Source organism: Prinia subflava, assembly GCF_021018805.1.
Source record: "Prinia subflava isolate CZ2003 ecotype Zambia chromosome W unlocalized genomic scaffold, Cam_Psub_1.2 scaffold_22_NEW, whole genome shotgun sequence".
NCBI lineage: Eukaryota > Metazoa > Chordata > Aves > Passeriformes > Cisticolidae > Prinia > Prinia subflava.
The window spans coordinates 7,549,388-7,564,459 of NW_026960606.1; the positions used below are offsets into that span (position 1 = coordinate 7,549,388).

Genomic DNA, 15,072 nt, shown 5'->3' on the forward strand with positions numbered 1-15,072 from the left:
CTATAAAACAAGAATGTCCCAGTGCTAACAGGAGCTCTTCCAGAGTCTATGAATTCCATGGGAAGGGAAATAATAATCCCTTTGTGAAACACTAGACAACAAAATGACTGTTGTCTGAGAGCAAAAATAGAAATCCTTAGGCATTAGATGGAAAAATAACAAAGGGTAGTGGAGCTTCCAGGAGCTGCTGTGACACTGGACACTGAGGAGGAGCAAGTGGGACCAGTCTAGGTTGGTTTTTAATTGGTTTAACAGTGGCGCATTGACAATAACAACCCTGCTCCAAAATTCTTACCTGGATTCAGCCCCCTCAGAACACTCTGGAAACATTAAAAGTTACTTTCTCAGCTCGAGGTGGTAGAAGCTGTGAAAGTCAGCCAGGGATTCAGGCTCCTGGGGCAGGCAGGCAGTTGTAACAGGAATCTGGATGCTGATGGTGCAGCCAGGGCTGGTTTGCTATTTTTGTGCTGACTGAATGTCCTAGAGGAGGCAGCCCAGCTCCCCTCTCCTTGCAGCTCTCTCCATTTTCATCTTTCCTTTCCCTCTCCATTTTCCTTTCTGCAATCAAGTATCATTCCTTGTGTTCCCTTTCTGAGCCCTGATTTGCAGCACTTAAACATTTTCTTACTTAGGAAGTGCAGTAGAAACAGAACCAGTGTTTCTCCTGCATTTGTCATATTTTAGCATGATCTTACCTTTCTCTTCTTTACACCTCTCATTTCCACTTCTCCTAATGCCCCCTTTTTTCATTTTTTTCTTTTTTTCCTATAAAACTCTTGGTCAGTGATTAGTTCTTTGTAAAATGATACTTAAGTTGCAGCTGGCACTTGCACATAGGATTATAATAGGCACATGAATTCCCTAAATACAATTGGTCAGGAGAATGGCACTCAGCAGAGGCAAAGCTAACCAGTAACTGACATTTTACTGCATGTTACAAATTGTGCCTCAAATTAGACATTTTGTAAAATCTGACAAAAAAAAATAGTAGAGTGCAATTGTGTATGGCAGGGATGTTTGTTTTTCTGTAGTGTAGAGGGCAGTTTTCCCAGGGTAGAAGAGAACTCTGGAAAAATGCCTTGGGAAACCCCATTTGTAGTGCCATAAGAAAAAAACTGATTGACGTGCTCTCTATGCAAATTGTTACCAGAAAGTTCTCAGTTCTCTGTGTTACCACAGGTTGATTTTTGGTGCAGGAATTTTAACATTCTTAATCGTTTTCCCCTATTGGATCCTTCCCTCAGACTCCACCTTAACTCCCCTCCCACACAGGGGTGCATAAGTACCCCTGTCTGCCCCTGGACTCCGCCTTTGGCCTCATTCCTTTGGCCCCTTGTACTGTCTTGATCCAGTTTGCTCCAATACAGTGGATGCCTTATTGTTTGTTATTTTTGTGTTATTAAAATCACTTTTCGGACAACGGATCAAAGCTATCTCTCTCCATTAAGTCGTCAATCGGGCCAGAGTCCTGAGGAAACTCAAAGGGGTCTAATAGTCTGGGCTTAGACCCCAAGAAGTTTCACTGTAGGAAATCAGTCATGGTGGTGTCAATGAAATAAATCTTGAGGGTAACTTCAAGACAGAAGGCACGAGGGTCTCAGGATTTTTGAGAAGCTGGGGCTTCGGAATTGAGGCTGGGGTTGTCCTGTGCATGAGCTGTGGATCCCAAGGAGGAGAGGCCTGGATTTCTACCCTGTATTGTTCAGGCCTGTATTTCCACCCTGTCATGTTCACTGCATAATCAGTACAATTTACATATTTGTAAACTTAGATGTCAATTTGAACACTAAATATGTCATCAGATTTGCTTAAAAATGGAATTGCTAAATTTTTTCTGCCTCTTTGATGCCTTGTTTTGTGTTTGTTGTCGTTGCTGCCATTGTTTGCAGACGTGGGTTGGCAACAAGCGGCGGAAGATGAGCAGCAAGAGCGCCGTGGAATCTGGGGGCACCCCCCCAGGGACTGCCCCTGCCACTCCCTCCATGCTCCCGGAAGCAGCAGTGAGAAATGTGGTAAATATTGCTCGATCCCAAAGCCAGCAATCCTCTTGGACCTCTTCTAACAACGACGTGATAGTGACTGGTATCTACAGCCCTGCCAGCTCGTCAGGCCGGCCTGGAGCCGCCAAGCACACAAACGCCTCCGTGGCAGAGCTACACAAAACCTCCATCCCACGGCTCCCAGGCAAGAGCAACGCAGACTTCCAGCAGCAGCACGTCCCTCTGGGACGGCAAGTGCCCCACTGTAAGAATGCTTCCCTCTTAGTGGGGGAAAAGACCATTATTCTGTCCAGGCAAACGAGTGTGCTCAATTCTGCAAACTCCATCTACAGTCACACAAAGAAAAGCTACGGCAGCTCCTCAGTGCAGACGGCAGAGCTGATGTTACCTCAGAAACCCATGATTTGCCACAGGCCTTGCAAGGCCAAGCCCTTGGGGTGCCAGCGCTTGCAGAAACCTGAGCACATGGCCCTGGCATCACACGTGCCCCCCGGGCCGAGGGCTCACCCCAGGGACCCTGCGTGTGGCACCCAGAACCTGGAGATCCACGAGGTGTTCTCGCTGGCGGTCACAGACCAGCCCCAGCGGCTTGTGGCGGGGAGCATGATGCAGAAACATCCCTCCCTGGAGGGCAGCTGCCTGTCCATCGCGATGGAGACAGGTGACGTGGACGATGAGTACACCCGGGAGGAGGAGCTGGCCTCCATGGGAGCACAGATCCAGAGCTACTCCAGATACTGTGAGGGCAGCGGCTCCGGCTGTGGGTACAACCAAAGCGTGGCCGGGCCAGGCCGCACTGGGGGCTGTGGGGCACAGCTGGGCAGTGCCAGGGATGTGCCTGACAATCTCTACCACAGCAGAGAGTTCCACCTGCCTGCACAGACCTCATTGCACACAACATCCAGCACGATTTATAACACTGCAAACACAGCCAGAAGTACCTTTTCTCCTCATTTCACATCTTCAAGTCAACTGAGGCTGTCACAAAACCAAAATAATTACCAGGTAATCCATCAGTTTATCTCTGTCTTCAAACCTCAAAGCCAAGGTTGTAGCTAAATGATGTTTCCTTTCAAAGTTGGTAGCTATTAAGCAATAGGTTCACCTTTCTGCAGGCTGTGCTCCTTTTATGTCTTTCAGTGGAGACAATTCCTTCTCAAACCCAGTGCAGGCAGCACTGCAGTGTGATAGCACTTCTACCTGTCCAGCTGAGCCCCTGGTAGCCATATATTGAAGATCAATGAGGATTGGCTAAATTTTGGCTGCAGGAGAGTCATACCTACGAGCTGGTGGTTGCTCAAGCCTGTGTTGTCCTGCCTGGCTTTCCAGCACATGCCATTGGCTATTCCATGGGTGTTCCCCTGCAGACACACATCACGTGGCATAAGACATGGTTTCATGCTGACATTTGTGCATTTGCTCACTCCATTGATGTCAGCTTGGAATCCTGTATCCCCTGTGCAGGTGGCAGTCTCTGGACCTGTGTTCTCTCAGGGATTAGGATTCCCTGTCTGGGAGTTAGCTTCCTTTCCCACAGCATCTAATTCAAATAATCAGTTTTACATTCAATCCCTTTATTCCTCTTCCTGTACTAAAATCCCTTTAATGATACTGCGGGGAAATTAAATGCAGATCATCGAAGAACTAAAAGATGTTTAGGATAAACTGCAACACTTGACACATTTTTTTAGTTTTTAATATTACAAGGGGAGAGATACTTGTGCAGGAAACATCCAAATTGGTATTTTTCTTGGATTTTTACACCATCTGGCATGAGATAGCCTGGAGACACTGAGGTAAAAGTCTTTTAAGGCTGACAGGATGTGATTTTCTGTGTGTCGCCTGCACGCCTTTGCCTTTTACTACCTTTTTATTTTATCCTGAAAATAAACCATGTTGACAGCATATCAGCTTTTCCTGTGCTTTGCTCAGCAGGATAGAGAAAAAGACTTGGTGAGTCATGTTTTTTTAGGGTTTTTTTAGTTTTTCTTTTCTTTTTTTCCTGACTTGTTCCTATCTCATGTGACCATTTGAAAGAAAGCTTCTGAGTCCAAGTCGGTGCCACTTTTCACCTGAATTATTACTTTTCTGGGTAAACCAGAGATTTGATGAACAGAGAGTAAATTCTGGGGTGTAGGTGGCACATCAGATGAGCTCTCCTTTACTCTCACACAGCCTCTCAGTGTTTGTTGTTACTTTTCTTACTTGGTTATAGAATTCCTGAAATGCTGTTTACTTTTACCATCCCAGTTTCAGAGGAGAAGAAAAGCTATAAATGTGCAGATCAGTCCAATAAAGGGTTGGTAAAAGTGCTTACTATTGAGTTAAGGACATTTTTTTAAGTTTCATGAAGGGAAATCCATTACTGATGCCTCCATCATCTGTGTGCTCACGGTGCTTTATTTCGCTCTTGAAAAAGCATCAGAGAGATTGATTTATTCTATTTTTAATTTTTTAAAATGAAATTCAGAATAACTTTGTTTTGGGGTTTTATGGGGTAGGAACTGAGTCTTTTTGAAGAGCTAGAACAGTTCATGGTAGATGATATTTTATCTGTCTGTGTGGTGTTTTATGGATCACAATAAGATCTCTGGAACTTTGTTTTGGGGTTTTTTTTACTTTCCCCTATTGTAACAACATACCCATTTTTTTGATAAGTGAGGAATTCATCTGTACCCCAGCTGACCTCCATGCCTGTCTCAGACACCCTGTTCTTTGGATTTGGAATGTGGATGGAGGGAACTTCTGTTTCCTGTCATATCCTTTGACATTCCAGAGTTTTCAACCTTGGAAAAGCTGAGCAGGATACTGTTAATTTCCTTATTGCTGTGAGCATGCACCCTGTGAACCCCTGAGGTGACACTTCTGGGTATTGGAGACTTTGTAAGGTGCTATCTTGAATCCTTTTTAGGCTTGTACAGGATGACACTTCATTTTTTTGTAGTCAATTTATGTTAATTTTATTGCCTATGTTTAGCTAATTTATCCATCAGCACAGAGATAAAAATCCTTAAACTTGGGGAAATCTTCTTGAATTAAAAAATAGATTAAACCTGAGCTAAATGATTATTGGAATAGTTGAACATCTAAGCAGATGCTTACTCAAAGTCAAGACTGTGATTCATGTTTTGATGAAGTAATTACTGTCATATATTGGTGGGGTATCTAATTAGCAATTAGTTATAGCTTCCTTACTGGTTTAATTAATCAAATTCATGTTAGTGTAACTTAAGACTAAATTTAATTAAGTGATCAATTTAATGCCTGAGCAGTTTCAGTAAACAAATTCTTCGGCCTACTTGCTTGTCTTAGTTTGACTTTGAGTGTGTTGGAGAGGTTATCTGTGCTGTCCTCCAGGCTGAATTGCAATTTAGTCTTGGTTCCTTTCCCCAACCCTAAGGTGTGGATGCACGGCTGGAAAAGCAGGGACATGTGCACAATCCTGCTTTTAGCCTAAAGGATGAGTAGAAGCTGAAACGTCCTTGAACTGTTCTTTAGATGGGATAAGGATGAAGTAAAGTTTGGAGCAATAGCTGTAACAGGATGCTAGACAGGATGCGTTGACCATAAGTTGGAGAAGACTTACAGCATCCAGCCGCGTGGACAGAGCTTCTGAACCAATTATGTATACTGCAAGGACGTGTGAACACTATGGTTTAACCAATGATGTTCAGAGTTAGGTGCATGATATGCTTAGCACAGTATAAATGTATGTCAAATAGCTGAATAAACGAGCAAGTTTTCTAACTCATACTGAGTGCTGTCTTGACTCCGGCTGATCTCCGGCAACACTAAGGGACAAGAACACTGTTGAGAATGTGTATATTTTTATTTACTTTGTTCCCAAGCCCAGCCCTTATGGCTGTTTGACAAAGACAGCTGAGAACAGTGCCATGCATGTTGTCTTTCAGGGACTTCTCTTGAGATGAGATAGGCTGGTTTTGGTCCCATCCCTTTCAGCACTGTGTGCATTTGTCTTCCCAGCAACCCTTAATGCTCTGCCAGGTAGATTCTGTTTTATTCCCATAGAAAATAACTTTTTTTTTTTTGTAGCCCCCTTTAAATTAGTGAAGAGGAGCCACCTGGGTGGTTCCTCAGGGTGCCTCACAGAGAGCAGCAGTACAAGAAAAAGATGACATCTTCCAAACACATAGAAATTCCTAGCCTTTACAAATCATGCAATGAAATTGTTATTTAGTTGCTCCTTAAGGAGCACAGCAGTCCAGAGAACTGCAGAGATGTGGCCACTAGCAGGGGCAGTTTGTGGTGCAGTGCACCTGGGATGCTGCAGAGGCTGCTCTCAGTTTGCTCAGCAGGTTGCACATAGAGTGGATTCTGTGGTGTGAAGCTGTTGTGTGGGATATAGGGTTGTAATATAGGGTTGTAATAGACATAACTTTTCTATACAGAATTTCCAAAATGTGTGTGCGCAGTGAAGAAATTAATATTTTAGGCTCAAAACCTGATGCAGGCTATCCCTTGGGAGGGGAGGTGCTCCTTGCCAGTCCCCCTCAACCCTCTTTGTGCTGTAATGAGAAAGTGTCTGACCTTGGGTGAGCTCCAAGTGCTTCCAGCTAAAAGCTTGAAGAATAAAAGTGTTTTATGTGCTTGTCCAGCAGACACCTGTACCAGGGCTGCTATGCTTGTTGTGCTATCCTGCAAGAGCCATCAGTGAAGTACTTTGCAAATGCAAAAACTCAGTACAGTTTGGTTCAGTCAGCAGAAGTGCACAGGTTTTTTCCTCACATACCTGTGTGTAATGACTTGAGGTGATTGATCTCTCCAGAGCTGTGTTTAGTCTCTCAAGCATTGCTTGTCTGCAGCAGAAGATGAACATGGAATCTTAAATAAGCCTAAAATATTCCAGGCTATGACACACCTCAGATGGTCAGGGAAAACACTCTAAAATTTTTATTTTATAAAGTCTAACCTCTGAGAATGATGGAGAAGCAATGGGAATGGAAGCAACTCTCCTTTGCCTTCACACTCTTTCCCCTTCCTTCTCCATACTGATATCCCTAATTTTTCTGCTGGTACTCTGTTGCCCGGAACGCAATAATCAACGACACGGAGGCAGAGCTCTTCAGTGAAAGCTGCTCCCCACCGAAAAAGGGGGCCAGCCTGTTTATTCTTTTCCTTTTATAATTTTGTGGGTCTGGGAGCACATTGGCTCCTGGGGTTACTACCCCTTCACCCCACTGGCCAGACCAGCTGTCAATCAACATTATTTTCAGGCTGGAAATATGTAAGCAAAGGACAGTGAACAAAAACAAGAAGGGTTGTTTATGTTCCAAAGCGTGAGAAAGTGAAAGACTGACCCTTAATATCGCAACAGTAGCTAAAGAACTGACTCCATCTTACAAGCAAGTAGAAGGCTTTAAAAAATCTCAGAAAAACCAGGGCAACAGTACTCAAATCTAACATCAGACATTGAACAGCTTAGTGACAAACATGAGAGCATTTTTTTCTGGAAGTTGAAGTGATGTAATTGAAAAAGATGTGAGGGCAGCTCAGTCCTCAGCCCCTGTCTGACTCCAGTCTGCTCATCCTGCCAGTTTGGGACAGATGGAAAGGCAAACTGCTGTTATGAAATATAAGTTTTAGGGTACCAAAAGTGCAGAAACACCCAAGTTGTCACTGTCTTATCTTGCCTTCACCCAAAGAAACAGTGTTTTATTCTTGGCAGTAAAGGTGAGTGTGGCTTTGGTTTTGAATCTTAGCCTGCTTACAGACATTAGTGTCAGAATAGAATGCGCAGTGCTGAAGTCTCAGTATTGACTCTCACAGCAACCTAAGCTGCTCGTTTTCTGATCTGTTTTCTCCTTTCCCTCTGCAGATTTCAGGAAACCTTACTGTGCCTTGGATTACAGGTTTTTCCAGAAAAAGAGCAGTAAGTACATTTCCATTTAAGCATCTAATGCATCAAGTGAAGCAATGAAAAGTTGATAAAAATGCATTTTTGAAAATGCCAGTTCTATTTACCTTGGGTGGGTTTTTTCCCTTTTTCCTTTGATACAAACATTATCTGCAGATGCAGTGTTTCAGTTGAGGTGAAGTTCATGTCTATCTTTAAATGCAGGTCAAGGTCATAATCCAGTGTGAGGTGATGCCCAGGTAGGAATCGTGCTCTTAGCTCAAATACAACATCTGAATTCATAAGGACTGAGAGTTTGGAGCTCCGAATATGTTTTTTATATTGAAAGTGAAGTGCTTGTTAACTGAGGCAACTGAATGCTTAAGAGAGTAACTCCTGCAGCTTCTCTGCACATGCACAGAATTAGTCAGTGCTGGCTGTAGGAACTTGATCAAGTCTAATTTTATCCACATAAATGTCATTTCACAGTAGCAGATTCAGCCAGTTTGGTGTCCTCAATTCACAGACAACTCCAAACCATAACACAAGGTATGAAACAGCTTTTGTCAGGGAAAAAAAAACTCTGCCCAACTCTTTTGTTTAGTTACTGCTCAGCATTTCCAGCTTGTCTTTGAAGAGATGTCAGTTCTGCCTCCTTACCAGGAAATCCAGCCTGAGGCGGGATGGTAAAGCCAGGATCTTCAGGGGCTGCTCTATCACTCCAGCTCTGTCAGAAGCAACAACTGGGAAGTGTCTGTCATGGTAACCAAACTCCCCAGTCTGTGGAGCTGGCAGTGTCCCGGCAGTGTCCTGGCAGTGGCTGCTGTGTTGGCAACAAGGTCTAAGCAATGGAAGAGCCTTTTCTTGCTTTCTCCTGCTGTAACCAGAACTTTTTCCTTTGTTTATTTTCTGTTCTTTAGTCTTCAAAAGGTGTGAGTGTGGCCATGCTTCGTGTATAAGTAGGAATTTAAGGACCATCACATTAATGGTGTTTTCTCTCAGACTTTTTCTGAAGCACTTCCACTTTCTGCAGAGTTCGGTACAATCACTTACTTCTTTTTATACAGAGAGGACTTTATAAGAGCATCTCCCAGATGAACTGGTACTGTTATACAAATCCTGTTGTGCTCAATCCATCTTTTTTCTTTCCTAAGTGCTAATTCTCTTGAGGAGGCTTTTTAAAATGCAGCTCTTTTCTGGAAGGCTCGTCCCCTCTGTCACTTAATGACCTTTTAGAGAATCTCACCAAGGAGCTGGGGAGTGTCCTTGGATAGTTTCACAGCTAAATGAGGAGGTTTTCCCCCTCCCTCCCAGTACCCTGCCACCCCATCCATAGCCAATATCCAGTTGTAAGGTAATCCAAGTTGTGTGTGACCTGTCAGGTACAAATTCAGTTGCTGTGGTTGTTTTTAGTGTTCAGTGCTGTTCTGGGGCTCAGGTGAGTGCCAGAGGCAGCTCAGATTTGGCAGTGGGAGCACTGGGCTGGGAATGATGTTTGCCCCTGCCTGCAGCGCTGTGGGGGTGTTTGGGCATTGTGGTCATGCTGGATACCTGGCCCCAGCTGTAGAAGACATTTCTGGAGTAAATTTTAAACTTTCAAGGATGTGGAGGTGCCTAATTATTAATCTTAGAGTCCTTAAGGTTTGAAAATGCCTTTAAGATCACTGAGTACAACTGTCAGCCCAGCATCAGCATGGTCACCACTAAGCCATGTCCACAAGGACCACATCCACATATTTTTTGAATACTTCCAGGGATAATTTGTGCTGGTTTGAAAGCAAAACCAGTGAGAGACTCCAAGTCAGAAATACAATTTAATAGGAGAGGAAAAAAGTAAAATAAAATAAAAGCAATAGTACAAAAGACCACTGACAGAGTCAGAACACAACCTAACACCCTGTTAGGGTGGTGGTAGCAGTCCAGATGAAGCGGTCTTGTTGAAGCAGTGATCCTGTAGAAAGGTCTGGTAGCTCTTGTCCTCTGGGAGTCCAGTGGGTAAGGGCTCCTGTGCTGTCCCAAATCCCAGATTATATCCAGGTGGGAATGCTTGGCTCCTCCCCCTGGGTGGAGCATCTCACAATGGGCTGATATCATTCCATGAGTCATGTAGTGGGTCCTTGATTGCCCATTAAACAGAGATAGCTCCCAGAGGGAGTTACCTATGAGTCATGGGGCAAAGCATTGATGGCCCATTAACACAAGATAGTCTGGAGGGAGGGGGCAAGGGAAACACTGCCCCACCTAGTTTCAACAGCTAGTGAAGATGGTGATAGAATACATACTTTGGGCACATCTTACATTGTAACCTAGGACATGATTCCACCTCTGTCCTGGGCAACCTGTTCCAATGTTCTACAACCCTTTCAGTGATAAAATATTTCCTGATATCCAACCTGAACCCCCCTGGCACAGCTTGAGGCTGTTCCCTCTCATCCTGTCCCTGTTCCCTGGGAGCAGAGCCCGATCCCCCCCCCAACTGCCCCCTCTTGTCAGGGAGTTGTGCAGAGCCACAAGGTCCCCCCTGAGGCTCCTTTTCTCCAGACTTGAGCCCCTTTCCCAGCTCCCTCAGCCACTCCTGGTGCTCCAGACCCCTTCCCCAGTTCCATTCCCTTCTCTGTCTCCAGCCTCTCAATGTCTTTCCTGCAGTGAGAGACCATTAAGGATGGTTATTAGGGAATTCTTTTTCTTTAGACCTTTACTCATTTGTCTTTCTAATCAATAAAATGCATAAAACCCATTGGTTAATACAATGTTTGCCAATATGTGTCCAGATTTGTGGATGCACTTTCCCAGTCTGAGTACAGAATCAGCCTCCTTCAGGAGACAAATTGAGGACTTGGCACTCTAAAACTACTGTGTACATACAGGGGTAAGACAAGCAAAGGAGAAAAAGCTCCTACTTCCTAGAAACTTTGATTTCAACTGTGAAATTCTTTTGAATAAAGAGTGTGAGGGAACAGAAATAAAATGGTGTCTTGGTCTGACGGGAAGTGAGTTTTTCAGGAAGCTGTGGTCAAACCAATCAGTGGTCAGGTTTGAATGTTGGCACATTCAGTGGCCACTGAGGACACAAGGGGTTAAAAGCAAAGACTCCCAGAGGGACTTCCTCTTTCTGGCTCCGCTTTCAGGAGAGGAGCATCTTTTCCCTTCTCCCCTGCCCAGCTGACCAGGCTGGGTGGGGGAGGGGAGCCAGGTGGTCAGGCTGAGGTAGGCCTCGTGCCCCGGGGGGGAAAGAGAGAGAAGGGGACTGGACCTGAGCCAGCCCCATCCAGGATGGAGGGGTGGAGAACTTTGGAGGTGCCTTCCGTTCCCCCCTCCCCCCCCCCCCTCGTCCCATCTCCTCCCCCCCCCAGGGAGAAGGTGCCGAGCTGCTGCATGTGGGAGTTGCCGGAGCCTGTGAGTGCCTGAGCCTGTGGCCCTGCCAGGAGCCAGAAGCTTTTAACTCTTTCTGAGGCAGAAGAAAACTATTCCCAGACATTGATTCTCATGGCTAGTGGTTTCAGAAGAGAGAGAGACAGCCTGGGACCGAGATGATAAAGGATGATGAAAAGGACCCCCTTGATGGCTAGAGGTGAAGAGGAGTGGCTTTTGGGCTGGACTTTTCTTGTGTAATGTTAACCACAGACGGACCCTGAACTCTCCTGAACATAAATAAGACTGTATTTGGGTGGATGCATTTGGCTCAAAACCAAAGACTTTGTGGCCTATTCTTGGAACCCTCGGCCCCAGGGGTAAATGTGGGGGGGACTGCTTGTCCCAATATGAGAAGATGGCTGGTTTTTGGTACTTGGCCAAACATCCTTAAAAGAGCCCTATATGCGGTTTTGGTCCATGGACGGTGGTGAGAGCACTGGACATGGAAAGGAGGGTGTCACCCTGGCAGACTTCTCCGGGTGGTGCCATGGGTGACATGGGAACACGGGAGGATGGACCTGTGTTTTCCTGTGGGGGGTCTGTGGTGAGAGAGAGACTCCTCTCTCCCTGGATGAAGATTAGTTTTTTTGAGTGATGATGACTTTGATTAGGAACCCAGGGTTTTGGTTTAAGCAAGTAAGATGAGGGTAACGTGTAAGTGTTAACAGTTTGAGCATGTAAGGGGTGCAAATAGGGAGAGGAGAAGAAATGTTCTGGGAGGTTTTCATTTCTGGTTTTGGGTGTTTAGGTTTTCTTTTCTATTTTCTGTTGTTATGTAGTTTAATAAAGTTTTTTTCTATTTCAAGTCTTGGGCCTGCTCTGCTCTGTTTTTGACCACATCTCACAGTAGTTCATTAGGAAAAACATACACTCATGGGTGCACTGGCATTTGGCCACCGCCAACCCATGACAAATGGATAGAGTTGTAGAAGTGCTGTTATGGCAATTACTGCCATTCAAACAGGAAAAGGGCTAATCTGTGTTTTGGTTAAAATGGAGATTGTCTTTCAGATGCTCTGAATTTTTAATCTTCTACCTTGATGTTTTATTTTCCTTGCCCTGTCCTTTAACTGTATCAGGAGAGAAATAAAAGCTGTGCAGTTCTGCAGAAACTCTTTCTTGTCTGCTCAGCTCTGCTGTAGGATGATGCAATCCTGATTGTTATTGAATATTAGTCTAGAAATATCACCCTCTCAGTAACTCATGAGAGTGCCTTTGGAAATTACAGAGTTCTGTGTTCTGTCCTGGTGCATGTGCAGTGGCCTTTATGAATGCATTGATTTTTGGTTTTTCACAGGGTGATGGAAGGATAACAAGGATTCAAAAATAGCAGCGAAGGTACCAGTTAAGGAGAATTAAAAGGGAGAAAATATCTTCACTTCTGTTAAGTCTTGAGTGTACTGACTGTGCTCCAGTTCTGTGTCATCTGAGGTCTGAGCAGAATGGTTTGTGTTTGTGGTAGATTTAAAAATACTGGTGTGCTTTGGTGTTACTATGAGATTTTTTAGTTTTTTGAGCGTTCATATTAAAGTAGAAGTTCTTACTTCTTACGCTTTGTTCATGTAAACAAGAGATTGTTTTTTGTAAATACTGCTATTGTTTTCGCATTCTTCTCCAGGAGAGGAGAAAGTTGAATGGCAGTCTTGTTGAGCAATGTGGTTGAGAGATGGGAATTCCATCCTCCAATCCATGGTCACCTTTCTAAAAGTATATGATAGGATAAAATAAACAAAGGAGGGCTTTTCCACCCTGCTTCTCTTTCCCTCAAGTTCCAAGTCTCCGTGTGGACATTTCAGCGTGGCAAACAGCGACACTCTGGAGACCATTTGACACACAGGTGGTGACTCTGGGTAAGCTGCGCCTTAGTGGTGAAGTTTTATTTTGGAGGAGAGAAGGGGCTTGTCTGCCCTGAGCTTCACTTTGGGTGTCTGGGCTCTCAGACCGATGTATTTGGGGGCAAGAAAGACCTGAAACAGGTGGAGAGTGCTAGATTTTGATTTTTGCATCACTGTTTGCAAATTGGCTATTTGAATAAAACTCTCACAGGAGTGCAGGCACACTTTGGGCAGGTGGAGGGTTGAGGTGTGACACTGTCACGATCCGATGGATGGTCGTGATGGCTCATTTTGATTTCAAAGTGCAAAAAGAGGCAAAGAGAACTTAATTCAAGTAAAATCAACGTATCTTTATTGATACCCACAATATGCGATAGAGGAGAAGGGAAAGAGAGAGAGAGAGAGAAAAGAGGAAAGGGGGGATTATAGCTACCGACAGCAGACGCGAGTCCTCGTGGAGCCAATAGACCACCTTCGCAGTCCTCGTGGCGCGCCAATAGATCCATCTTGTCTGTCAGGGAGGCCTCAGAGGCTCTCTTTTTCAGGGTGCTTATTATAGTTATTTTTTGAGGCGAGAGGCAACAGGCCAGGAAGGAGGGGAGGCCTCGTGAGTGTTGCAGAATGAAGGAGCAGGGCAGGCTGGACTTGGTCAGCACAGTCAGTTCGGAGCAAACACAGCCTCTGCAAACACGGCCCAGATACCGTGACAGTTCCCATTGTTTCTGCACGGGTCTCTGAGGGGGGCATCTTGGTCCAGTGAGTGCACCTGCAGGGAGAAACCTGGATCCCACCTCAATCAGGTCAGAACTCCTGTGTTGTGGTTTAGGGTTCTTGGAGTCTCAGCCTCTGACAGTTGTGGGACAGATGAGGGATCTTCGGACCAACTCTTACAGACACCTGCCCCCAGCTGTTCTGGGGATGGGAACACAGCTGGATTTTGTGGGGGAGACTCATCATTACAACTCTAAAGAAAGCTGCTCCTTGGCCTGGGGCCTGCAAAGCTCAGGAAAACTGATGTGAGCTGCGAGCAAACACCTCAGAGCAGCTTCACAAAGAAACCCTGGCAGGGATTAAAGCTGCCTGCAGTCAGAGGGCACCTCAGCTCTGCCTTTTGTTTTAAAACTATTCCAGGAAGAACTTGTGGAGTTCTCTCCACCTTCCTCTGCTCTCCTAGGAGGGGAGAAAACTGTGGTTTACTCAAGTCAGTGGGAGCATGTCTGAGTGAGACAGTCGGGGTGTGCAGTGAGAGCTGGAGGTCCTACTTTGTGGTATTTGTGATACTGAATAGAGTGTTTCCTCCTTCTGTGAGATATTTTACTATGTATCTCAGGATATTTCTCCATTGGTAATACCATCCATAGCATGACATGGCCTTCTGGCTGGAATCAGCACCTCCTTGTCCCACAGCAGTGCTGAAGGAATGCAAAGGGGGACAAGTCTGGTCATCTTTTTATTACATGATGTGCTGCACCTCACTGCCACAAATCACTTTGGCTTATTGTCTGCTGTGAACCTGCAGGCAAGAAATGCATCCTGTCTAAACAGGAACTGCAAAACTTTCTGGTCCAGTGTGAGGAAGATATTAATAGATCAAGTAAGAATCATGATAATTGCCATCTAAAAATCAGTTTACTTTTAGGCTGAATATTCACTATTTCACGAATCAGCTCAAAATATCCAGAAGGGTGTGATGTTTTCTGTGCCTACTCTCTTTTCCCTCTGTGAGATAGAATTAGGGAGAAAAAGGCAAAACAGGCCCAACTTAAAGTAAACAGATAGATTTTATTAACACACACTAAAGAATGAAGGAAAAAAGGAAAAAAAATTGAACTTAAAGAAAAATAAAAATTAAACCCTTCTCTGTCGTTATAGCTTACGGATGGCATGGGAATAACAACATGACTCCCAGCTTACAGCACATGAGAGCAATCTTTATTCTTCCAAATCCTCTTTTTATACAGTACTTCTG

General features: G+C 44.8%; 1 protein-coding gene across 1 annotated transcript in view; it reads left to right on the forward strand.

Annotated features, from left to right (window-relative positions):
• LOC134564882 (highly divergent homeobox-like) overlaps positions 1-15,072 on the forward strand; it is a 61,871-nt gene that overhangs the window by 26,183 nt on the left and 20,616 nt on the right. The window contains exons 3-4 of the mRNA XM_063424164.1: positions 1,890-3,005; positions 7,837-7,890. Of these exons, the coding sequence (XP_063280234.1) occupies positions 1,890-3,005; positions 7,837-7,890 (1,170 nt within the window). The remainder of the gene's footprint in view (positions 1-1,889; positions 3,006-7,836; positions 7,891-15,072) is intronic.